Here is a 27,769-nt window from a genome sequence, read left to right on the forward strand (position 1 = left end):
TTCATCATATGCTTGAGAAAAGAATGCAGCATTTTTTATTTTTAAGCCCATCGATCTAAATAACACATTTTAGCTGAAACCATAGAGCTGTTTTAGGGAACTTTGCTGCATATAACATATTGAGGATTGGCATTGTTGTTCATGAATCCTAAAGATATATTTTTCATCATACTTCTTAATTGTTTTAGCAACTATTTTTGTTTGAAGGCTTGTAGAAACATTAAATTGACGTAACTTCTTTTGAGGTGATTTCATTGGCACCAGTCGCATTACTACCACAATCACCTTTAGCAAAAGAGCTAGTTGGTGAGTTCAAAGCTAAGCAATCAAGTTCATCTAAAGCAGAGCAATCACGTTCGCTATAAGGCTTTGGCCTACCTTTTTAAACCCACCTTTCTTTCCAGCAATAAAATACTGAAAACAAGTGTAAGGCAAAAAATATGGCGATATCTAAAGTTTAGGGCTGAATGAAGTTTAAATGGATACTTACATTGATAGAACACTGGCAGTTTGATTGATATGTTACAATCACACTTTTTACAGTTGGCCTTCATTGCAGAGTTTGGCGTCTCAAGGTATCTGATAAATACAGCCTTATTTGTGTACAAGGTTGTTGTTTGGTCTCTGATAAATACAGCCTTATCCTCTGACAGTGTTGCATTTGTACTGACTATCCAAATCAGTAAGTCTAACAGAAGATTGTTATTGTACCTTCTTTAATTGCTTTTTTTTTTTTTTTTTTTTAGTTACTTATTAGAAAGTTATTAAAAAAGGAACCCTTGAGTGATTTCCATTGATCCCAGGGATCTGCAAAACAGTTTCTACACTTTCAGTACCAGTGGTTTGTGTCCAAAACCACCATTTTTTCCCTCCTTCTTCTGCCCCTTCTCCCCCTCCTCCCCCTTCTGTCCCTTCTCCCCCTCCTCCCCCTTCTGTCCCTTCTCCCCATCCTCCCCCTTCTGTCCCTTCTCCCCCTCCTCCCCCTTCTGTCCCTTCTCCCCCTCCTCCCCCTCCTCCCCCTTCTCCCCCTTCTGTCCCTTCTCCCCCTCCTTCCCCTTCTTCTCCTCCCCTTCTTCTTCTTCCCTTCTTCTCCTCCCCTTCTTCTCCTCCCCTTCTTCTTCTTCCCTTCTTCTTCTTCTCCCCTTCTTCTTCTCCCCTTCTGCTTCTCCCCTTCTGCTTCTCCCCTCCCCCACACATCCTCCCCTCCCTCACACATCCTCCCCTCCCTCACACATCCTCCCCTCCCCCACACATCCTCCCCTCCCCCACACATCCTCCCCTCCCCCACACATCCTCCCCTCCCCCACACATCCTCCCCTCCCCCACACATCCTCCCCTCCCCCACACATCCTCCCCTCCCCCACACATCCTCCCCTCCCCCACACATCCTCCCCTCCCCCACACATCCTCCCCTCCCCCACACATCCTCCCCTCCCCCACACATCCTCCCCTACCCCACCACTCCTTCTCCCCGACTCCTGCTCCTTCTCCCCGACTCCTGCTCCTTCTCCCCGACTCCTGCTCCTTCTCCCCGACTCCTGCTCCTTCTCCCCGACTCCTGCTCCTTCTCCCCGACTCCTGCTCCTTCTCCCCGACTCCTGCTCCTTCTCCCCGACTCCTGCTCCTTCTCCCCGACTCCTGCTCCTTCTCCCCGACTCCTGCTCCTTCTCCCCGACTCCTGCTCCTTCTCCCCGACTCCTGCTCCTTCTCCCCGACTCCTGCTCCTTCTCCCCTCTCCCTGCTCCTTCTCCCCTCTCCCTACTCCTTCTCCCCTCTCCCTACTCCTTCTCCCCTCTCCCTACTCCTTCTCCCCTCTCCCTACTCCTTCTCCCCTCTCCCTACTCCTTCTCCCCTCTCCCTACTCCTTCTCCCCTCTCCCTACTCCTTCTCCCCTCTCCCTACTCCTTCTCTCCTCTCCCTACTCCTTCTCCCCTCTCCCTACTCCTTCTCCCCTCTCCCTACTCCTTCTCCCCTCTCCCTACTCCTACTCCTTCTCCCCTCTCCCTACTCCTACTCCTTCTCCCCTCCCCCTACTCCTACTCCTTCTTCCCTCCCCCCCGTCCTCCTACTCCCATCCCCCCCTACTCCTACTCCCATCCCCCTGCTCCTCCCCCTATTCCTCCGCCCCCTCCTACCGCCCGTTCCTCCGCCCCCTCCTACCGCCCGTTCCTCCGCCCCCTCCTACCGCCCGTTCCTCCGCCCCCTCCTACCGCCCGTTCCTCCGCCCCCTCCTACCGCCCGTTCCTCCGCCCCCTCCTACCGCCCGTTCCTCCGCCCCCTCCTACCGCCCGTTCCTCCGCCCCCTCCTACCGCCCGTTCCTCCGCCCCCTCCTACCGCCCGTTCCTCCGCCCCCTCCTACCGCCCGTTTCTCCGCCCCCTCCTACCTCCCGTTCCTCCGCCCCCTCCTACCTCCCGTTCCTCCGCCCGTTCCTCCGCCCCCTCCTGCCGCCCGTTCCTCCGCCCCCTCCTGCCGCCCGTTCCTCCGCCCCCTCCTGCCGCCCGTTCCTCCGCCCCCTCCTGCCGCCCGTTCCTCCGCCCCCTCCTGCCGCCCGTTCCTCCGCCCCCTCCTACCGCCCGTTCCTCCGCCCCCTCCTACCGCCCGTTCCTCCGCCCCCTCCTACCCGCCCGTTCCTGCGCCCCCTCCTACCCGCCCGTTCCTCCGCCCCCTCCTACCCGCCCGTTCCTCCGCCCCCTCCTACCCGCCCGTTCCTCCGCCCCCTCCTACCCGCCCGTTCCTCCGCCCCCTCCTACCCGCCCGTTCCTCCGCCCCCTCCTACCCGCCCGTTCCTCCGCCCCCTCCTACCGCCCGTTCCTCCGCCCCCTCTTACCCGCCCGTTCCTCCGCCCCCTCCTACCCGCCCGTTCCTCCGCCCCCTCCTACCCGCCCGTTCCTCCGCCCCCTCCTACCCGCCCGTTCCTCCGCCCCCTCCTACCGCCCCGCCCTACCGCCCCCCTCCTACCGCCCCGCCCTACCGCCCCCTCCTACCGCCCCGCCCTACCGCCCCCTCCTACCGCCCCGCCCAACTGCCCCGTCCTACCGCCTACTCCAGCTTTTACAAAATACAAGCCAAAACAGAGTTGAAATTGCAGTTAATATTATTTTGGAATTAAAAATTTTTAGCTCCGTGAAATTGAAATGTTTACAACTATGTCGCACATGGGGAGTACATAGTTTCAGCATGTAGTACATTGGTTGCTGTCAACTAATTAGTGAATGTAAGTACAAGTCTCTGGGTGGCAAAAACTATACTCTGCATCTTGAAATTGCCACTATAAAGTTTGTTGCTGTTAGATAGAAAACTGTGGTTTAAGTCACAATATGCTTATTATGACATAGTCCATAGAGTGGAGAAGAGATGAAAGTTGAACACTGCATTTACATTATTGAGCAAAGTGATATCTGACTTCATTTCCAGTTTTTACCGTTAATGTGTATTTGGTGGAGTAGAATTCTGATTTTTAAGTAATTGTTTACGCGGCTTACTGTGGCAGTATTCCAGTGGCTACAGTGAATGTTAGATTTTTTGTGGGCATGTGAGTGTGCGCGTGCACATGTGTGTGTGTCCAGTGGGACTGAAAATAAGGTGAAGAGAATTGTACCACCAGTTCCCATAGAAGCTGGTTGTTCTTTTACCGGTTATATTTAATAGGTTAAATCCTCATCACATACTTCTGTTAGAACTCTTTGTGAATTACATGCACATGGATTTTTAAAAGTTGAAAGTCATTCTTAAATCTAATTTATTTTTATCTTCCAGCAAATATCATTCAAAAATTTGGTGGAGAGGAACAAGAAAATGGAGGAAGAGTGTGGTGCACCACTTCCAAACTCCGCAATCCACTTGCCTTTCATAATTGTTAACACAAGTAAGAAGACTGTTATTGACTGCAGTATATCAAATGACAAGTAAGGATTTCACTACAGCAAAAATAGTTACCATAATCACAAATTATTTGTAAAGGTGTTTATCTGTGGTTTATACCATAAAGTTGTAATAGGTTCTTGCTGTAATATAATTGTGAGGCAGCCTTTTGACTGCTGAAGGTGTTATCTATTTTAAGTGCACAGATTATGGTACAAACTAAGTAGAAATCAGTAGTGGAAAAAATATGCATTCGGGCATGTTTTTAATTTGACATTCAAAATAAGTGAAGCATGTGCACAAGTAATCGTGTGTGGCACATTTTGCAATTTTTAGGAAACAGACATAAACTGTTAATTACGTGGAATTATTGCAAAATAATAATGTAATAGCAGATTTGTATTGTTTGTACATACATACTTCGAAAGTACTTGTTTGTGCTTTTCAAAATTTCTTAAAATAAGTAAATATTAAAATGCTGTGTGACAATGGACATACAGGATTATTTCAGAACACTCTGTCTTCTGCTGTGATGATCAGGTTGTGTAGAATCTAAAAGTTGTAAGAAAGGAAATTATGGCAAGACACGAAACACGAAATAATAATGCCCCCCCCCCCCCCCCAAAAAAAAAAAAAAAAAAAAAAAATAGTTTCGGCCTATTAGGGACCACGGGGCTCATCTTAACTCTTAGCTAGGGTCTTCTGGCATTTCTTGGCACAGTATGCCTTCATCTTCTGGCTCTGAGACTGCTTCCTCTCATATGTCCACTTAGGTCTGGTGGTGCCTGTACACTTCTTGCTTGAGAGACACAGTGGGAACACTTCCTGCAGGATGGCCTGTTGGTATTGAGTTTGGTTCTCAGTCGTCTTTAATGGGATCTGCAGTTCCTTTAAGTCTAATTTAACAGAAGGTGATCCACTTGGCTGTGAACGCGTATCCTCTACTTGTCACTGTGAGGATCCTTTCGGTGATCCAGGAGTGATTCACGTGGGTCATGTGCCCATAGAAAGTCGGTCACCTTTTCCTCATACATGTGACTATGTCTTCCTGATGTTCATAGAGCTCATTCTTGTGCCCGATTCTGTGGGTACCATCTTCCTCTCTTATGGGTCCTAGTATTCTCCTCAGGATCTTCCTCTCTTTAAGTTCTAGTTTCCTGAGTGGGCCCTTTAAATTCATCAAGAGGCACTCAGATGCATAGAGTGCAGAGGGTGTTACTACAAAGTTGTAGTGCTTCAGCTTTGTGTTCGTGGATAGGTACTTGGAGGTATAGATGTTCTTACAGGAATGATAGGCACCTCTCTAACTTGGTGCACCCTGGCACCTATGGTCAAGGTTTCACTCTTGCATGTTGAGATCCACTCTACCAAGTACTTGACTGCAGGAACTTTACAGATAGTATTGTTTCCTAGTGGGGTTGTAGAAGAAGCCTGCTTGATATTCGTGATAAACTCAGTCTTCTGTATGTTGACCCTCAAGCCAGTTTTTACAACACTGTAGCGGCTCTGTAGTTGGTGAGTAACCTCCTCCATACTGTTGGCCAGTAGGATGAGTTCATCAGCAAAGGCTAGACAGGGACCAATGAGGTTGTCTTTCTTGTACCCAAGCTTCAGTCCTGCTTCTCATGACAATGTGGAAGTCCACTCTCTTAAGATTTTCTCCTCAACACAGTTGAAGAGGATGCGAGAGAGGCCATCTCTCTGCCTGACTCTTGTCTGGAGGGGAAAGTTCACTGTGTGTTCGCCCTGAACTTGACTTTGGAGGTGGTGTTCTTCAGGGTAGCTTGGACCAATCTGGTAGTCTTCCCATCTAGGCCTAGTTCCCACAGGGTAGAGAAGAGGGTCTGTCGATCTATTGAGTCATATGCCTTTTGGAAGTGTACCATAATGGCTACCCAGAGGTGTCCTCCCCTCGGCTCCTATATGAGAGGATGGTCTTGAGGTTTTGAATCTGTTCTGTGCAGGACCTACTCACACAGAACCTGGTATTCACCTACTTGGGAGTCTAGCTGTTTGGTGACACTATTTTGCCGAGCTTTAGAGAAGAACTTGTAGGTTATAAGCAACAAGAAGATGCCTCTGTAGTTGTTGAGGTCGGTCTTACTTCCTTTCTTGTGTAGTGGGTGGATCACAGCTGAGATGCATCCCTCTGGCAAGTCCTCTGTTTTCCAAACGTCTTGAATGATCTGGATGATACTCTGCCGGGACTGGTCATCTATGTGCTTCTACATTTCTGCAATTATACCATCTTCGCCTGAAGTATTTATATTTATTGTAAACTGATTACTTTGGTCTTGAAAAGGATAATAGTTTTTATCAAGTTATGTGACAAATCTGATACATTAAACTCAGTTTTCACACTGCAAGTTTTCCTAATAATGCCTGTATTTTAGCTCCATGTATTTCATCATGTCAGGTATGTCCCTTTTCTTCTCCTTATGAAGTTTCAGTGCCCCATTGTAGGGAAGCCAAAGACCAGAAGGCAACAGAAAGTTTTTTATTTAATATTTATAACCATTTTTTAGAATACAGTGTCATTGCCATGGGCAAAGCACATTGTGACTACGACGCAAGCTTACGCCTCGAGGACCATCACTACACAGCTTCAACCAGAGTACATCAGCAATTTTCAAAGCATGTGGCTTTGTTAAAACCAACTCAGTGGATCCTAAGTCATTGAACATCATCATCATCTGAATGGTCAGTTCTATAGGGTTTACAAAGGCCTCAGCAATGACATACTTCCATTCTGAAGTACTCATATTTCTTGGTTCTTTCTATTCTTGATCCTGTGAAGTTGCTGTTACAAGGTAGGAAACTAAGATCTTAGCATAAAAACTTCTGATGTATTTATGTAAATACTTGCCGCTGACAGGCTACTAATAAAGCACTAAAACTGTCCAGTTGTTCTGCCAGTGGTCAGACCATATAATTAGTTTGTGTTACATACCTTCATCAAACATACTATAATTGTTAGTCACAAATTTAAGCAGACAGGAATTGATTCCCACTGAACCTCTCCTTGCAGTGAATTCATTCCACAAATTTACTGTGATGTTTCCGGTACCAGTGCCATATACCATGAAATTACACAACAGTTGTCTAGTAGAATATCGTGGAATGCATCAGTGTATGACAAAATAAAACCTGTTGTAGGTCAACACACATTACATGTATATTGCTGTTCCTTTTAGCCATTTCCATATCGATTTTATCACTTTGAATGCTTGTTCTGTGACACTGTCTGCAAGTATATGACCTAGGTGTCCTGAAACACAAATTAAAATCTGTTTGAAACTCACTTTGATAGGCTGACCTACTTATTGATCCATCAGGAAAATTTTTGGTAAATGATCAATACATTCAGTAGAAGTGGAGATCGGGGTGCAGACATTCTTTTGGGGATTTATTGCTGCTTTAATGTTTCATGTGCTCTGGGGAACTCGAAATGTGTTCCCGAATCAGAGCCTTGTCATCATTTGATATGACATGTGGCCTATTGAAATGTGTTCCCTCGACTGTCTTCAGGAATGGTCATTCTAGCTTTTAGTTTATGTCGAAGAGTCTGTATTCATCATTTTTTGACACACTTCTTCTGAACGGGCTGTGTATTTGAAAGTACCTTGTTTCTGTGAAGTATCTTCTGTCTTACTGTTCTTTCGTCTGGCTGGCTTGCCTATTTCCTTGATTTTATGAAGTAAGTGGACTGCTCATCATACATAAAGACATGATATTCTGTGTACAGCATTAACTAATTTACGGGTTTATGCTCTTGCCCCATCTTTTGAGCTTGCTTCGGGATTGCATGCAAGATCCTGAATCATGCAATCAGTCAATATTACTACCCAATATTCAACTAGATTATCATATTTCACATTCTCTTTTAAGAATACAGCAGTGCTCAGATTGTGTATTATATTTTTTTGTCAATGATAACTACAGAACTGTACTTAATTTTATTCATGTTACGTATTCTTACTGCAGTGTTTTCAGAAGATGCGCATAATGAACTTCGTCAGAGCATTTTACTCTAGAGGGCACATACGCCACTGTAGAGGACGCCTATGCTACTCTATATACATATGTCTTTTTAAAAAACCCATACAACTTTATTCCATATACCTGCGTTGGAGGCTACCTTTTCTTTTTGTGATTTATGTCCTAATCCAACATCACGAAGTTATTTCCTCTTAATATTCTGCCAGTTGCCGATGTTAATTTTCCATTTTTGTGCATTATTTGCATGTTCCAAACAATTTGCAGTGTCATCATGCTACATTTGGCCATTCTTGTAACATAGAGCATGAAAACTGTCTCTCTTTACTCGCTGTTCAGTGCTGACCTCAAGCAGTAAACAGGTCAGCTATTACGGCAGCCAATCCAGACTTCCGTACACAACGTTATTCCACGTGGTTCTACAAAATGTCAAAATATGCTACACAGCGTTATTCGTGCGCCCACTACAAATACTTTTCACCTTCTGCTTGTGGTCTGTTGGGGGTTTGGTGGGACATAGTTATGTTCAACATAAAGGCACACCGTACCACCTGATTTTCAAAATCTGAGACAGTGGGAGAGAAGGGATTGGGTACTTGATAAATATTTGTAGAGCTATTTAAACACCTTTGTGAAGGTCTGCATTCATATACAAACTGTGATTTTTTTTTTTGCTTTTTGTAAGTAACTATGTACTAAAAGTTTCATAATTGGCTCCAATAAGCCGCACAATTTGATAGTGTACAAATATAATTTTGTATGTGACTTGATTTATTTAAATACTTGAGGGTTTGCACCTACTCATCGTCATAGATTGCGTCCAGATTTATGGTATCTGCAGAGCTCATCCAGGCATCAAAGTGACAGAAGAAGGAGTGCCAGATAGCTGAGTGTTTAGAAAGAACATCATTCTTAGTGTGGTTTAGGTGTGACATGAGGTGTTTGTGCGCGTGGTGTCCAGGCAGCTGTTGGGCACAGTGGAAAGAGTACATAACAATGATCCATAGGGTCAAGTCTCTATGCAGAAAAGTTTTTCAATTTTTACATTGCTTACACTGCTAATATACCGAAATTGTGCTCAGTGTATTGTATTTACTAATATTTTCATAAAATGCATGAAAAGGAAAGGCAAAGGAAAATTTAGGATGGCAAATAAATTTCTGGGAAGGCATAGTAAGGCATACACAAAAACTTCAAACATAAAGTTATATACTTTTAATATTTTACAGTTCACTTACAGGTGCTTGGGCAATATCCATTGTAAAATTGGGAAACTCATTTTCTTGGCATCTTACACACTTTATAAATGCCACTTTTTTACATTTACATGCTTGTTTTAATGTTTCTGTAGAAAAACAAGCACTGTTTACATTCATAAAAGGTTCTCTCTCTTTGGACACTTTTAAAGCAAACCATGCATAATGATGTCCTGTGTGCCTGGATTACAATCCCTTCTTGGAAAGGTCTTTGCAGAGTCTTCGTGGATGCTGTTAAGTACAGTCCATTCTTGGAATTTTATTTTCTCAATTCCAAATTTTCCTTTGCCTTTTCTCATGCTTTTTATGAAAATATTGTTTAATGCAATATTCATACATTATTTTGGTTTATATGCAGTGTAAATAATGTAAGAAATTAAAAAAATACCCACACTATCTTTTTGCTGTGTCATCTGCTTTCTGGAAACTACATAAATATAAATGGCTCATGCCTCACCCAAGCTGTGCCAATAATGCTTTTGTGTGTGTGTGTGTGTGTGTGTGTGTGTGTGTGTGTGTGTGTGTGTGTGTGTGTGTGTGTGAAGATCAGGTCTAGTGAGAAGTGAAGAGATGGTTAAAGTACTAAAGACATTTTTGGTATGTGTACATACGAGATTATTCTCAACTCTTAAGTCTGAACAAATGTACGTAATGCTGGTGAGAGTGCATGTGCGTGTGTGCATTAAACAATATATCTGTATAATCTGGCATAAGAAATTAGTTATTTTTTCCCCTGATGTTTTCAATAATTAACCTCTTGTCTTCCCACAGCTTTTTAAATTGTATTTTGGATCTACTGCCTTACTTTCACAAAATTAATGTTTTACAGGAGCTCACTGACATGTAGCTGTGCACTGACAAGGCCATATGTGTCCTTTGTCCTTTCTATTGTGTTATGAGCAAGCTGCTGTCCCCAAAGAAAGTATGTTGATCCTGGGGTTTGCTCTTAAGTGAATTGTTGTAGAATAACTGTCAAATTTATGTTGGTTCAACCCATCATTAATATCTGTGATAACTTTTTCATCAGTTCTATCATACATGCTCTTTATTTTGATCGTGGTATTTAAATAAAAAATTAGTGTTGTCTGTTCTGTTGGGCATGGCCAGGTTGTACTTAATTTTCTGAAATAGAAGAAGGGGAAGAAAGGGAAAGGGGTAGGTTGGAAATGATGACACCCAGCCACCTGGGGAATTGCGGTATTGCAGCGACGCAAAAATATGTGCCAGACCTGGACTTGAACATGTATGCTCCACTTCTCTAGAAAGGTTGCTTTAACTGTCTTGACTACCTGCACATGCCTCCCATCCATCCCAATTTATCAACTTATTGCAAACTGCATTTTAGTGTGCCTCATCTGGTACACTTCGTACTTGCAAATTCTTGATTTCCATAGAGGTTTGAATGATAGTTGAGCATCCACACTGAAACCTATGTCATAGAGCCATCACACTCGATTATATTAATGTAACTGAGTGTTGTTGTTCTGTCAGTCACGTTCTGCTAGCATTACTAAGGAACTATCTATATTACTAAACAGCTAAAACTGTCACCAGGTCATAGTTGCAGGTTGCTGCTTTCTGTGGCAATAAAAATATGCTCTTCAGCATTTCATATAATATTTGACCAAATTAAAACACTGTCATAATCTACTCGTTAGGAAGTGTACACTAGATTAACAGTTTAACAAAACAAGTTAGGCATTAATGTTATAAACTATCTTTCTGACTTGAGCTGTAGTGACTCACCCAAGCTATATTCATCCAATATTTCAGACTGAGAGCACTTAGGAGCTTCCAACAAATTTTAAACATTTTGTCAAACTTCAGTAACCTTTGCTTGCTTATAGCCCCACAAAAAAAATTAAGTTTGTTTATTAAATTTTTAAATAATGGGAAATCCAGGATGGAATTAACAATATATGAAAAGGGTAGTTGCCATTCACCATACAGCGGAGATGCTGAGTCGCAGAAAACCACAACAAAAAGACTGTCGGAAAGTTAGCTTTGTCAAAAGTTGACAACATACACACACGCAAACGCGACTAACACAGATGTGACTTCAGTCTCTGGCAGCTAGAGCCAGACCACGAGCAGCAGAGCATTATGGAAGATGCAACCGGTTGGGGGTAAGGAGGTGGCTGGGGCAGGGAGGGGGAGGGATAGCAGGGTAGAGGTCAGGGACAGTAAAGTGCTGCTGTGAGCGTGCAGGGATGACATGGAGAGTGTGGCAGCTAGGTGCAGTCGGGGGAGGTTAGATGGAGGGCAGTGGAGAGAGTGGGGTTAGCAGAAAAGGAGAGAAGTAAAAGGACTGGGTGCATCGATGGAACAAAGGGCTGTGTAGTGCTGGAATGGGAACAGGAAAGGGGCTAGATTGGTAAGGACAATGGCTAACGAAGGTTGAGGCCAGGAGGGTTATGGGAACGTAGGATATATTGCAGGGAGAATTCCCACCTGCACAGTTCAGAAAAGCTGGTGTTGATGGGAAGGATTCAGATGGCACAGGCTGTGAAGCAGTCATTGAAATGAAGGATGTCATGTTAGGCGGTGGGGAGGGGGGTTGCACAGTAACTGGTCGTAATTGAGCATTTTGGGTGTTGGGGTTAATAAACGTTAGGAAGTGTGTGCAGGGATGGGCCTAAGGATTTGAGGGGAACTGGAGATCCTGCTGGATTTCTGGAATGAGGTCACTGTGGCAGCGTTTGTAGCTGGATGTATCTGACAGCTGGCGGATTCCTTTTACCAGATAATCCTTGCAATTCAAAACAACCGGAGTGGAGCCTTTGTCAGCAGGTAGGATTATGAGGTTGGGATCAGTTTTTAGGTGGTAAATTGCTGATCTTTCTGCAGATGTAAGGTTAGTTTGTATGTTAAGGGATTTGGGGAATGATGGTGAGGCAAGGTTCAAGGTTAAGAAATTCTGGAAAGTTAACAGGAGGTGATTTGGGGGCAGTGGTCGTGGATCCTGGTTGGCTCGGGGTGAACTGATTCAGGCAGGGTTCAACATTGCTCTTTAGTTGAGCTTGATTGGTAGGGTTGCTGGTGAAAAAGTGTTTCCATTGTAGGGACTGGGAGAAAGAGAGAAGGACCTTAACAAGTCCTGCATTATTGAATTTGGGATGGGACAAAAGGTGAGGCCTTTGGAAAGGACTGATACTTCTTCAGGGCTAAGGTGTTTGTTTCATTACTTTGTTTCAGATCTGTATTCTCTGTGGTGGTGGGAGGGAATTTTGAAGGGTTGGGTAAGTGTAGTAGGTGTGCGTGACAGGGTTTGTCAGCTATAAGGGGATGTGGGGGAGATTTGGAGGTTGTTGTAGAGATGGTGGGAGTAGGAAGTGAGCAGGTTGGGGAGTTTTTGGGGTGACATTGTGCATGTTGATCTAGTTCCTGGAGGGCAAGATTTTCAATGTGTGTTATGGGATGTAGGAATTCGGGATTGCATAGGAGAATTTTATGGATGGACAGAAGGTATTGCAAGGATGTTTGGGCCTGATTGATTTGGTTTTGCAGGACTGTGTTGTTGAGGACTAAGGATTGGTGGAATCTGAACAGATGGAGGTCATTGTGGAAGGAATGGTGGTAGACATAGATCGGTAATTTGATGGTAAGGCCATTTGGGGGGATTCCATGGACCAAGCAACAACACAGGAACAGTATCTGGGGCTAGAATCTGGCTAGGGATAAGGAAGCTTTTCTGTATTGATGTAGATGGAAGGAGCAAGGATCCATGATAGTGGAAAAAATACATAAACAATGTAGAATCTAGTCACTTCTGCTGTCCTCCTTTTGACACTTACCAACACACAGTCGTGGTGACTCAGTATCACCCACAACTGGAACAACTGAATTACATTCTGTGCCAGGGTTTTGGCTACCTGTCATAATGCCCTAAAATGAGAAATGTCCTACCCACTATCCTTCCCATTCCACCCACAGTGGTATTCTATCGCCTACCAAATCTACACAGTAACCTTGTCCATACCTGTAAAACCCCTCCTCCCAGCCCCTGGCCTCGTGGCACATATCCCTGTAATAGACCTAGATGCAAGACCTGCCCCATACATCCTCCCACCACAATCTACTCCAGTCCTGTCACAAACATCACCTATCCCACCAAAGGTAGGGCTACCTGAAAGACATGTGATCTACAAGCTAAGCAGCAGCCACCGTGCTTCAGTCTATATGGCTGTGACAACCAACAATGCGTGTATGGTCACTGAGAAACTGTGACCAAGAAACAAGTGCATCACCCTGTTCCTGAGTCCGCCGCCTAACATAATATACTTCATTTCAATGACTGCTTCACAGTCTGTGCCAGCTGGATCCTTTGCACCAGCACCAGCTTTTCTGAACTGCATAGGTGAGAACTCTCCCTGCAATATAGCCTACGTTCTCAGAACCCTCCTGGCCTCAACCTTCATTAGTTGTTGTCCTTACCCATCTAGCCCCTTTCCCTGTTCCCATTCCAGCACAACACAACCCTCTATTCCACCAATGCACCCAGTTCTTTTACTTCTCTCCTTTTCTACTAACTCCACCCACTCTACCCCGCCTTCCGTCTAACCTGCCAACTGCACTTAGTTGCCCACTCTCCATCTCGTCCCTGCATGCTCCCAGTAGCGCTTTACTATCTCCAACATCTACCCTGCTATCACTCCTGCTCCCCTCCCCGTTCCAGTGGCCTCCTTACCGCCACCCAGTTGCCTTTCCCATAATCCTCGGGTGCTCACACTCTGGCTCTAGTTGCCGAAGATTGTGGTCATGTGTGTGTTAGTTATGTTTACATGAGTGTGTGTATGTTGTCTACTTCTGACAAAGGCCTTATTAGCTGAAAGCTAACTTTCCAACAGTCTTTTTGTTGTGGCTTTCTGCAACTTGGCATCCCTGCTATATGATGAGTAGCAACTATCCTTTTCATATATTGGTTATTAAATGTTTGTTGTTTGTGCTCTATAAGTTACATTGCAGTGGAGTAACTGTTTACTTCAGACCTATTCTTGTCCTCTGCTAGAAAGTGTCATTATATTAAAAGAGAGCGAGTAAAACTGTAGCGCCAGGCATATTTTATTGCATTCAGCGTCTGCATATATCATTAAACATACAAAAATATAAAATTGTATGAAACATAGAACAGGAGAAAAACTGACTTTTGTACAGAATTAAAGTAGTTATGAATATCTTAATGTGAAATACACAAAATCTTAACTCATTTGTAAGATAATCACGCATTTGAAGCTGTTTTATACACGGAAGTTTGATTCTTTAAGAATTTTCGGAAGGTGATTATTAGTTTGTTAGAAGATAAGCGTGCAACTGTCTCTTATCAAGTTGTATGTTGTGCTGTGACTAGTTTCTACTTGTTTCATCAGTTCAGCAAAGGAGCTGTTTGCTACAGCCTTATTCTTGTTCTGTGTTAAAAAATGTCATAGTCATAAGGGAATGAGTTGTCCCAAGTTTAGTTTTTTGCGTAGACAGTTATGGAGAAAAGTTTTTGTCGTCATGCAGGTTTCCATGAATGGCATAAAGCATTTTCAGGAAAGGTCTCATCCAAATCATGTTCTTTAATAAAGGAGTTGAAAATGAGGAAAATGTTATTCAAAATGATGTGACAAAATTGCCTGAGTGAAAGCAAGATAACTTAGGAATATATTAATGAAAAGCTCAGTTTTTAATAGGTATTATTACTGCTGAGGAGATTTGGATATTTATAAATAATCTACAAGCAGCATCGATCGGTGCAAAGGAATTCACCATTTTACCACACTAGTGAGAATGCTTAAATCACTCAAAGTTCAAGATGATGTCTTGTTATTTTCTTCTGCATCTAGGGCATTGCTATAGGTAATTGCATGCCCAGTGGTTAGACAGGTAACCATAGATATGAAGTAATTCTGGAAAAATAGTGTGGCTTTGTACAATCGTTACTCTCTGTTGTAGAGATCTGTGTTTTCTCATTGAGGAGCTATTAGGGTACTAAAAGTAGACCTTGAAATCGACCTTTCTCATTGTGGCTTATCAATGCATGATTTTTTTAGATTTCCGAAAATGAAATTGGTGCTAAAAGGAACTAAATTTGTGCCTATGAAGAGGTAACAAGCAGTGGAGCCTCTGCAGATTATCACGGAAAACCACATGCAGAAATGTTTAGGATGGCTGAATGAATGAATGAATGTGAACATGAGTGGCATTAAATTTTTTTTTGTGAGGGCCATTTGCCATCTTTTTTCTCATCATACGGGAAGCCTGTAGAACAAAATATGTTACTGGCGTGTGTAGTTGGCTACATATGGGACTACATATTTCTTAAAGTAATTGCATATGCTGTTTCATTTAATCTCAATCCAATCTCTGTTCATTGTGTTCTACAGTTTAAAAACTAAAATATATTGTCATCAAACTATATCTGTGATATGAGAATGCAGGCTTTCTTAGGGAATCTCAGTGACAGAATCTTCTCGGGTTGACAGCCGAGTCAGTGTGTTGTTCTCTGGCAATGTTTCAGCAAGTTTCGTACTTGCCATCTTCAGGTGAAGATTACAAGTAAGAAACTTACCGGAACATTGCTGGAGAATAATGCATTGACTCACCTGTTAACCCGAGATTTTATCATATATCTGTGATATACAATACAATAGATAAAATCTACTCGACAAATGACAGCAGGAGAAACCTCACCTAAAAGAATGGAAATGTGCAAGTTTTTGGAGCCAGTGGCTCCTCCTCCTAACAGAAGACTGAAGGGAAAGGAAGAGGGATGAAGGAAAAGGATGGGCAAGGCTTAGGAAATGGGAGAGTTATGGAAAAGTTATCAATGGAGACTCATTGGTCGGAAGAGAAGGAAGGACTTCTCATGGGAAGGAAAGTTTTTCCTTCTTATCCTGGCCTGTAAGTCTCTTCTGACCCAGGATTCTGACTGACTTTTCCACGAAAGTATCTCTGTTTCCCGAACCTCACCAGTCCTTTTTCTTCATTGCTTCATTTTCCTTCAATTCTCCTGACTTGGACGAGGAGGAGCCATTGGTTCCAAAAGCTTGCACATTCCCGTATCATTTGTGTGTCTCCCATGCTGCCGCTTGGTGAGTAGATTTTTGTTGTTTACCCATATTATATAATAGTCTCAAATGATTATACATTTTGTATTTATGAATTTGGCCAGCTATGGAGCACATACAAATTGAGACGCGTGGTGTTTCTTTTTGTTCCTTTTTTCCCAGTTCTCTATTTCCTCTGCAACCGCTCGTCTCTTATCTGTCCACACACTATTTGGTCAAGGTTTTGGCTTATATTCTCCATAGCTTGCGTTTTCTGTCAGTATCCTGAAATGATTCCTGCCACATATTATTTCTTCTGTAACACCATTTTTGTATGTATCTTTTCTTCACTGCTTCTATCCATACTACAGTTTTCTTCTGATTTCTTGTCGTGGTAGTTTTGTGTTAATTTTTATGCATATTCTTCTTTCTTTGTTTGTGTTACACAATCCATTAGCTCGGATCCATTCCCAAAGGTGTTTGTTTATCAGCTCTTTTTTTCTGTAATCTGTCATCATAAATTTTGCTCTATAATGTTGGTGTTCTATACACTTGGGTTTTTCATAAGGTATTTTTAGCCCAATCTTTTCAGCAATCTCATGTAATAGATCAAGCATAACAGTTGCGTCTGTTCTCAGTTATCAGTGCTATATCATCCCTTATCAGTGCTATATCATCCTCAAAGACTAAACATTTTATTCCAAATTTGTTCTTTCCTTGTTCTATGTACACACCTTTTACACCTCTGTTTTCTAATGTGTGTTTCCATGTTTTTACTATTTTATCTAAAATCAGGTGAAAGAGAATTTGGGACAGTCCATCTCCTTGTGGATCTCCTGTTTTTGTTTTGAACATTTCAGGGATTTCACCTTGAAATTTATTCCTTGATGTTGTGTTTGTGTTTGTTCAACAAGTCTTCTGGTATTTTCACCTATCCCTGATTTGTATATTATTCAACATAGTGTTTGTCTGTCAACTGAGCTGTAAGCTTTCTTGAAGCCTACAAAAGTAACTACTGTGTTTTTATTTTGCATACCTCTCACTCTCAAAATGGTTTTTAGGTTAAGAATTTGTTCTACACATGATCTGCCTTTCGTAAATCCTGTGTGGTACTCTCCTATGTTAGATCGTACTTGTTCCTCTATTCTGTTTAGAAGTGCTTTAGACAATATTTTGTAAGTTAATGGTAACAAGGAGATACCCCTATAGTTGTTGCTGTCTGTTTTCTCTTTTTTTGTGGAGAGTGCTTTTTCCAGTCACTGAGTAAGATTCCTTTTGTCCAAGTGTCTTTAATTACCCCATAAATTTCTGCCATGTGGATAAGCTCCTTAGTTTCCACATTTCTGCTACTATCCCAGCCTCTCCTGGCATTTTGTAATTCTTCAGCGACTTGATAATCATTTCTATTTCTTTTATTGTAGGTGGCTCTGATGGCGGATTTTTGTGTTGTGGAATTGTTATTTATCAATAGACTTTTCACAATTATTAGATTTTCAAAGTATTCAGCTAAAAGTTGGCATGTCTCTTTATTGCTTAAAATCATTGATTATTATATATGTATGCAGTGTTAGGTAATAGTGCTTTGATTTAAGGGGGGGGTGGGGTGAATATTTAGAGTTTATTGAAATGCAATTACTCTATTAAATTTGGTAGTTCTGTGATTGTAGATATGTTACTAAAATTCCATTTAAAAGCTTACTAGCTTTTTTTTGTGTGTGTTCTCCGTAGGACCGAGTACGTGTTCAATTTTGATAACAAGTTTGAAATCCATGATGACATCGAGGTCCTGAAACGAATGGGCATGGTACTAGGTAAGATAAAAATTGTTTTTGATGCTACAGTGATTTATTTTGCCAACTTATATTTGTGTAGTTTAAATGGTAAAAAATTCGTTTACAGTTAGAAGTAAGCATCAAGCTATTTATCAATCAGTTTGCAACTTGAATTTGTTTCTTGACACTAATCATTTTGTTCTGTTACGTGCAGTTGTGTGTTAATAGTTTTATACAATTGAAAACTGTTTTATTTCAGCATCTTGACTCTAGTGTTAAAGTAAATAGCATTAACATCGAAACATTTAGCTAACAAAAATAAGAGATCTAAACGTGGTCTGGAAGTGACTACTGTAAGAAAAAATGTCTGAAACAAGCACTGTAAGGCATCATAAGATCATATATTGAATAAGCCTGGTGGCAAAGTGGGTGTTGCACTAGAAATCTAAGGGTTAAAGGTTCAGTGCTCAGTCAGCACGAAGATGATTATTCATTCTTTCACTCCAGAAATGGTTTGTATATGAGAATAAGGATGAGCCCACCTGTTCAGAGCTGTTTGTCCCCTGTAACAGGTTGGTTAATTCAGTTAAAAGGTTGAATGAAGGTAAATGGACTAAGTCTAGTACAATGCTATGGCTTTTAAACAGATCTTCTGGTGATGACGGCTTCAGTTATACCCAAAATAAACAGGAATATTTGTAGATTATAGACTTCCATTATCTAATATGAAACGTTGAAAATGTTTGCTCAGTCCTAGTTGTGATGACTCTCAGTAACATGTGCTACACTGTGTGTATAGCATTAACTAAGAGTGTCACAAACATGGGGTCACATTCACTCAACCGAATGTAAATCCGCTTGATGTGGAACTGTGTCACAAGCAAATATTTTATTCCATTCCATTTTTAGGAATATTTTAATGAGATCCAAAGCCATAATCTTTGATGTCAAATAAAATCAGATGTGAATAGGAAGAAAAATAATTCTATTTTACTCATCTAGAAAAAGTTATATGTTGTTTAAGATCCTGATTATATGTTTTTTGAACCAACTCTCAGCCATCTTCAATCAAGTGTATTCGTTGGCACCCAGCGTTCATAGGCTACCAGTGCCATTCTCATTTTGAATAAATGCTTATGCTGCACCACTTTAAAATACTAAAGCAAGTGAACTCTGTCATTTTGACCAACATGGTGCAGTGATCCTCTTAAAAACGATGCATCCTAATGCCCAAAATTGTTGTATTCAAAATAAGAAAAACATTTACCGCTTATTTGCAGTTTCCTTCTTCGTGTATTTATTTTTTGTTTGATTACATCTACAGCCATACTCTGCAGATCATTGTGAAGTGTGTGGCAGAAGGCATATCCCATTGTACCAGCATTAGGATTCTTTCCCATTGTGTCCCATTCACATATGGAGCACCAGAAGAATGATTGCTTACATGCCTCTATGTGTACTGTAATTATCTGTCAGAGAGAAATGTAAGCGGTTCTAACACATTTCTAGAATCATCACTTATAGTTGGTTCTAGAAACATTACAAGTATGTTTTAGTTTGTGTCTGTCTTAAATTGTCTGCAGCTCAGTTCTTTTAGCATCTTCGTGACATTCTCCCATGAGTCAAACGAAACCTGTGACCACTCATGCTATGATATCTCGTATCTGTTAAATTTAAAGTTAGCCCAGTTTGGTACAGGTTCCACACATATCAGCATATTCCAGGATACATATGATACGAGTTTTTTTTATACAGTCTTCTTTGTGGACTTACAGCGTTTCCTTATTATTCTACCAATGAGCTGCAGTCTTCCACCTTCTTTACCTACATCTAAGACTGTGATTGTTCAGTTTTGTACAAATTGTTACACCCAGGTATGTAAATGAATTTACCGATTCTACCTATGACTGTGTTGACGTAGCCATAGTGTAATACAATTTTTTGTTTTGTGAAGTGCACAGTTTTATATTTTAAGTAAGTTACCAATTTTTGCATCACTTGGAAATCTTACCAAGGTCTGACTTTCTGCGCACTTCTTTCAGATGGTACTTAATTATAGAGAAATACATTGGTACATTTCTGCAAAAAATCTGAGGTCATTATTATTATCCACAAGGTCATTAATGTACAATGTGAACAGCAAAGGCCTCAAGAAACTTCCCCGGGGCACATCTGAAGTTATTTCTACACCTGTCACACACTTCATCCTAGATAACTTGCTGCATCCGCTCTACCAAAAAATTCTCAGTCCAGTCAAAACTTTTTGATAGTAAGCATACAGGTTATAATGAGTCAAATGCTCTCTGGTTGTCAAGAAATACTGCACCTACCTGACTCCCTTGATCCGTGGATTTCAGTGTGTCATGTGAGAAAGGATCAACTTGGGTTTAACATGATTGATGTTTTTGTAATTCGTCCTGGTTGGTCTGGAGGAGGACATTTTGTTAGACGCACAAGGTCTATTCAAAAACTTGCGGAACATTCGTAATTTCGCGCCAATGTTGTGCTGGAGCATAATGGGGTTGGCATCCCTGCACACGCCTTTTTTTTATGTTTAACTACTGGAAGTCTGATTGTTATCTGTCTGTCAGTTACTGTTCAGTGCTGTATTGAGTAGAACAATGTGTCGCACAGTTTGCAAATTTTGAGATGGCAGAGTTAGAAGAACAACACATCTATGTTAAATTTTGCATGAATCTCAAGACGAACCTGTACAGAGACACATCAAATTTTGCAGGAGGCCTTCGATGACGAGTGCTTAAACCATACTCGGTGTTATGAATGGTTCACATGGTTTAAAAATGGCCGAACAGAAGTTAAAAGATAACCCTCTTTCACAGTGCCCTTTAACATCTACTGACGATGCTCGTGTCAGAAATGCCAACAAAATTGTGCGTTCCAATGGAAGACTGACGGTTGTCTATTTCAGAAGAAGGCCTTCTGGCTGAAAGCTTTCATGTTTAATAGACTTTTTGAAGTGCCTGTCTGCGACTTGGTTTCTCTTCTGTATTGTGAGTCGCTTTTTCTAATATTGTCATTATTCTGTCCTGGATTTTCCATTGTTTTAGTATCCATTATGAGATATATGTATGGACATTTACAGTTTCTCTTTCAAGCCTTCCACTTTTACTCAAAGCCAGGGGCCACAATCTGTTGTGGGAACAGTGCTGCAGATTTTGCACTTCATTGAAACTCCATGAGCAAGCCTGGTATTCTCAACTTCCCCCAGTGGGTTCACCACTCTTTGGTGAGTTTGTGCTTGGCTACCCAGGTCCCCAGCCTTTGCAGTACCTCTTCCCTTTCCGTGCGGCATGTCTGTCCTCCCTCCTTTGAGGAACATGCCATGGATATTTTTGGGAATTCATGTTCCCGTTTCAATAGATCAGTATCGGAACAGTCCCTCATCTGTTTTTCTTTCATTATTCATCTCTGCTTTGGCGTTCGAGGTTTCACTTTGTTTCTTCTTCCTCCTCCCTATGTGCTCCTGAAGGCCGGCGCATGCATTCGATCCGTAACAGGTGACTGGGTAATGCATAATTCTCAGCCCCAGATCAACAGGTAGAGCTTGCATGGTACAGGCCAGGCCGAGGAGAGATGGTTGCCTGAGCTGTTACCTTCTCCTCTCTATCAGGAGTTTGGAAGGTGTGAATAATCACCCAAGGCGGGTGAGGCCCTCTTAGAGGACTCCCAGTTGGAAGGAGCATGGCATCCAGTACACTGGTCATTGTGGGAGATTTTTTTCACAATGAGCCAATCATCTGAGCCTAGGTCTATGAAACATGAAAAGAATGAGGTTAAAGATTCAAAGGCACTCTCAGCTGCCCCATGGTTCCTCATGGTATCATGTATCAAAGGTGGTCAGTCCTTTGCTACAGTTAATCCTTTATTTTTCAGGCCCTGTGAAACCCTGCTCTCTCTTATATAATGGGACTTTACTTCTGTAGACCAGTTGTGATTTTCAAGCCCAACAACTGCATACAGCTTCGCTCCTCCACGGCTAACCTATTTTTATCGAGGCCCATCATGCACTGAATACTTCGTATGGCGTTATTTACACTCAGGTGCTTGATGGTTTGACCAAGGGAGAAATCCAAGCTTACTTTTCTGATTAGGGGATCTCTGCATCCATCGGGTAATGAAGAAGGTTGATACAACCTTGGTGCCTACACGCATTCCTTTTTCTGATGTTTGATCTAGTAATTCTTCCATCCAAGATCAAAAAAGGCTATGAAATCATCACAGTCTGACTGTACATTCCAAATCCGATGCATTGCTACCACTGTCAGTGTTACTCGATGAGCAGGCCACAGAGGAGATCAGAGTGAAGGGAAAAGTACCTCACTCTGTTGCTCTCATGTTGTTGGCTAGTCGAAAACCCTTATTTTACCATTTGCAGTACCATTCTTGCTCCACCCTTACTCCACGAAGGACATGGCCACACAAATTTGCGACCTCCAATTTGGTACTGCAGTTGTAAAATCGCCGAATATCACATAGTATCCCAGTCTTCTTCTCCTAAAGATATGCAACAATCCATCAAATATTTGCCCCGATGGCGAAATCACCTGCTACACAAATGGCAGGCCAGGAAAGGACAGAAGGAATATTCCAACGAAGGCTTTCTACGTCCCTCCAGCCGACAACTGTGCTTGTCTGCCAACTGTAAAGGCTCTAAGGAATCGACTATATGCAAACAACTTTCTCCTTCCCAGACTCAAAGATCCTCTTAAACGGTGTCTCTGCATGATACCCTCACCCAGCCGACCTCCATTTCGCTGATGCACACTGCCTACTGTTTTTTTGCCCCCTCGTGCCCATCAGTGAGAATGCCGACGCCTCTGTAGATTGCGTGGAACAGGATCCTCCAGCCTCTGTGCCCTGCAGCAGTGAGTTTTCAAAGGCTGGCACTCCACAACCGCCGAGGTGACTACCCTGTATTTGTTCCCTCCTCCCCATTCTCCATTATGACTCTTGTCCAGTGGAACATTCAAGGCATTAGGTCCATTAAGGAGGAATTACGGCTGCTCATGAAATTGGGGAAATTGCAGCTATCGGTTGTTTTCTGCCTCTTTAGTAACAAAATTGCATCTTTTGACTGCTTCGACCCCTTGCGTTTCCTTCCAGCTTCACTCCTCCTACATCTACATCTACATCTATACTCCGCGAGCCACCTTACGGTGTGTGGCGGAGGGTACTTATTGTACCACTATCTGATCCCCCCTTCCCTGTTCCATTCACGAATTGTGCGTGGGAAGAACGACTGCTTGTAAGTCTCCGTATTTGCTCTAATTTCTCGGATCTTTTCGTTGTGATCATTACGCGAGATATATGTGGGCGGTAGTAATATGTTGCCCATCTCTTCCCGGAATGTGCTCTCTCCTAATTTCGATAATAAACCTCTCCGTATTGCGTAACGCCTTTCTTGACGTGTCCGCCACTGGAGCTTGTTCAGCATCTCCGTAACGCTCTCGCGCTGACTAAATGTCCCCATGACGAATCGCGCTGCTTTTCGCTGGATCATGTCTATCTCTTCTATTAATCCAACCTGGTAAGGGTCCCATACTGATGAGCAATACTCAAGAATCGGACGAACAAGCGTTTTGTAAGCTACTTCTTTCGTCGATGAGTCACATTTTCTTAGAATTCTTCCTATGAATCTCAACCTGGCGCCTGCTTTTCCCACTATTTGTTTTATGTGATCATTCCACTTCAGATCGCTCCGGATAGTAACTCCTAAGTATTTTACGGTCGTTACCGCTTCCAATGATTTACCACCTATGGCATAATCGTACTGGAATGGATTTCTGCCCCTATGTATGCGCATTATATTACATTTATCTACGTTTAGGGAAAGCTGCCAGCTGTCGCACCATGCATTAATCCTCTGCAGGTCCTCCTGGAGTACGTATGAGTCTTCTGATGTTGCTACTTTCTTGTAGACAACCGTGTCATCTGCAAATAGCCTCACGGAGCTACCGATGTTGTCAACTAAGTCATTTATGTATATTGTAAACAATAAAGGTCCTATCACGCTTCCCTGCGGTACTCCCGAAATTACCTCTACATCTGCAGATTTTGAACCGTTAAGAATGACATGTTGTGTTCTTTCTTCTAGGAAATCCTGAATCCAATCACAAACCTGGTCCGATATTCCGTAAGCTCGTATTTTTTTCACTAAACGTAAGTGCGGAACCGTATCAAATGCCTTCCTGAAGTCCAGGAATACGGCATCAATCTGCTCGCCAGTGTCTACGGCACTGTGAATTTCTTGGGCAAATAGGGCGAGTTGAGTTTCACATGATCTCTGTTTGCGGAATCCATGTTGGTTATGATGGAGATTTGTATTATCTAAGAACGTCATAATACGAGAACACAAAACATGTTCCATTATTCTACAACAGATTGACGTAGGCGAAATAGGCCTATAATTATTCGCATCTGATTTATGACCCTTCTTGAAAATGGGAACGACCTGCGCTTTTTTCCAGTCGCTAGGTACTTTACGTTCTTCCAGCGATCTACGATAAATTGCTGATAGAAAGGGGGCAAGTTCTTTAGCATAATCACTGTAGAATCTTAGGGGTATCTCGTCTGGTCCGGATGCTTTTCCGCTACTAAGTGATAGCAGTTGTTTTTCAATTCCGATATCGTTTATTTCAATATTTTCCATTTTGGCGTCCGTGCGACGGCTGAAGTCAGGGACCGTGTTACGATTTTCCGCAGTGAAACAGTTTCGGAACACTGAATTCAGTATTTCTGCCTTTCTTCGGTCGTCCTCTGTTTCGGTGCCATCGTGGTCAACGAGTGACTGAATAGGGGATTTAGATCCGCTTACCGATTTTACATATGACCAAAACTTTTTAGGGTTCTTGTTTAGATTGTTTGCCAATGTTTTATGTTCGAATTCGTTGAATGCTTCTCTCATTGCTCTCTTTACGCTCTTTTTCGCTTCGTTCAGCTTTTCCTTATCAGCTATGATTCGACTACTCTTAAACCTATGATGAAGCTTTCTTTGTTTCCGTAGTACCTTTCGTACATGATTGTTATACCACGGTGGATCTTTCCCCTCGCTTTGGACCTTAGTCGGTACGAACTTATCTAAGGCGTACTGGACGATGTTTCTGAATTTTTTCCATTTTTGTTCCACATCCTCTTCCTCAGAAATGAACGTTTGATGGTGGTCACTCAGATATTCTGCGATTTGTGCCCTATCACTCTTGTTAAGCAAATATATTTTCCTTCCTTTCTTGGCATTTCTTATTACACTTGTAGTCATTGATGCAACCACTGACTTATGATCACTGATACCCTCTTCTACATTCACGGAGTCGAAAAGTTCCGGTCTATTTGTTGCTATGAGGTCTAAAACGTTAGCTTCACGAGTTGGTTCTCTAACTATCTGCTCGAAGTAATTCTCGGACAAGGCAGTCAGGATAATGTCACAAGAGTCTCTGTCCCTGGCTCCAGTTCTGATTGTGTGACTATCCCATTCTATACCTGGTAGATTGAAGTCTCCCCCTATTACAATAGTATGATCACGAAACTTCTTCACGACGTTCTGCAGGTTCTCTCTGAGGCGCTCAACTACTACGGTTGCTGATGCAGGTGGTCTATAGAAGCATCTGACCCACCTTTGATACTTAACTTAACCCAGATTATTTCACATTCGCATTCGCTAATAACTTCACTGGATATTATTGAATTCTTTACTGCTATAAATACTCCTCCACCATTGGCGTTTATCCTATCCTTGTGGTATATATTCCATTCTGTGTCTAGGATTTCGTTACTGTTCACTTCCGGTTTTAACCAACTTTCCGTTCCTAATACTATATGCGCACTATTTCCTTCAATAAGAGATACTAATTCAGGAACCTTGCCCTGGATACTCCTGCAGTTTACCAATATTACGTTAACTTTTCCTGTTTTTGGTCTCTGAGGACGGACGTTCTTTATCAACGATGATAATGTCCTCTCTGGTAAGCCGTCAGGTATTTTATCGTTTCGCCCAAGGGGGGGTCCCTCTAACCTAAAAAACCCCCGTGTGCACGCCACACGTACTCTGCTACCCTAGTAGCTGCTTCCGGTGTGTAGTGCACGCCTGACCTGTCTAGGGGGGGCCCTACAGTTCTCCACCCAATAACGGAGGTCGATGAATTTGCAACCATTATAGTCGCAGAGTCGTCTGTGCCTCTGGTTTAGACCCTCCACACGGCTCCAAACCAGAGGACCGCGATCGACTCTGGGCACTATGCTGCAGATATTAAGCTCAGCTTGCACTCCGCGTGCGATGCTGGTTGTCTTCACCAAATCAGCCAGCCGCCGGAAGGAACCAAGGATGGCCTCAGAACCCAAGCGGCAGGCGTCATTCGTTCCGACATGTGCTACTATCTGCAGCCGGTCACACCCAGTGCGTTCAATAGCTGCCGGAAGGGCCTCCTCCACATTACGGACGAGACCCCCCCGGCAAGCACACCGAGTGCACACTGGCATTCTTCCCCGACCTACCCGCTATTTTCCTGAGGGGCTCCATAACCCTCCTAACGTTGGAGCTCCCTATAACTAATAGGCCCGCCCTCTGTGACTGTCGGGACCTTGCCGGAGAATCGGCCACTGGCCCAACAGGCGAGGCATCCTGTGGTGGCTCGGAAACGATGTCATCACCACTAGGAAGCACCCCGTACCTGTTGGAAAGGGGTAAGGCAGCTGCCACGCGGCCAGATCCCACCTTCGCCTTTCGGCCAGGCACGCGCGAGCCCACCACTGTCCGCCATTCACCCTGGAGTGATGGCTGACCGGTAAGATGCTCACTGCCGGAAGACGCAGCGACATCAGGGGTTCCATGTGATTCCAAGGCCACCGAAGTAGGCATAGGTCTCACCACAGTTGCCCCAACGCCACTACGAGCCGACGCCTGCGCCTCGAGCTCGATGAGCCTAACAGACAAAGCCTGCACCTGCCCCCGAAGAGTGGCCAATTCTCCTTGCGTCCGCTCACAACAACCACAGTCCCTACACATGACTATGTTTACCCTACTCTATACGGTGACAAATTCCCAAGATAATCTTCTGATGAGCTACTCTGATAATCAAGAAACACTCACTGAAATACGAGACGCGAAAACTACGCTAGGTTTTCCCAGAAAAACTATTTAAAAGCTAAGCGCAGCAAATAAGCACAAAAACGCTTTATACAAACAGTACTCGCTGCTGCTGGTGCTCTCGCTCTGGCTGTCACAAGACAACTGCTGATTCAAGTGACTAGTGGCTAACGGCCGCGAAACAAACAAAAGACGGTTTTAGGGCGCTTTTTGTTCTAAACGATCACGAAAACACTAAGAAATCTAACACGAAAACTACGTAAAGTTTTATCAAGAACTGTTAGTTACTATGCAGAGCAGATAAACACAAATAGAATCCCTTCCTTAGTGGAAGGTCGTAAACAAAATGCAAAATAAACTCTTTATACAAACAGTACTCGCTGCTGCTGGTGCTCTCGCTCTGGCTGTCACAAGACAACTGCAGCCTTCACCAAACATCATTTCCCCAGTTGTGATGACCACATAGAGCACCTTATGAATGTTACGCTTACCGCCACAGAACAATCTATACCTCTCACCTCATCTTTCCCACACTGTGTCCCAGTCCCATGGCAGCACAATTCACACATGGGAACATGATCTGTATTCTTTATAAGCAGTTGTGTGTGCAGAGACGTTGCGTTCTTTGAGATAGGAAAAAAGTTAGCTGGATCTCATTTACCAGTTCTTTTAACACTCTCTCTCTCTCTCTCTCTCTCTCTCTCTCTCTCTCTCTCTCTCTCTCTCTCTCTCTGTCTGTCTGTCTGTCTGTCTG

The 27,769-nt window shown here is 42.9% G+C and overlaps 1 protein-coding gene across 1 annotated transcript in view; it reads left to right on the forward strand.

Annotated features, from left to right (window-relative positions):
• Window positions 1-27,769, forward strand: part of LOC124776445 (transcription factor Dp-1) — a 227,824-nt gene that overhangs the window by 159,929 nt on the left and 40,126 nt on the right. Inside the window, exons 8-9 of the mRNA XM_047251447.1 lie at window positions 3,759-3,907; window positions 17,872-17,954. Coding sequence (XP_047107403.1) covers window positions 3,759-3,907; window positions 17,872-17,954 — 232 coding nt within the window. The remainder of the gene's footprint in view (window positions 1-3,758; window positions 3,908-17,871; window positions 17,955-27,769) is intronic.

Source organism: Schistocerca piceifrons, chromosome 2 (genome assembly GCF_021461385.2).
Source record: "Schistocerca piceifrons isolate TAMUIC-IGC-003096 chromosome 2, iqSchPice1.1, whole genome shotgun sequence".
Classification (NCBI taxonomy): Eukaryota; Metazoa; Arthropoda; class Insecta; order Orthoptera; family Acrididae; genus Schistocerca; species Schistocerca piceifrons.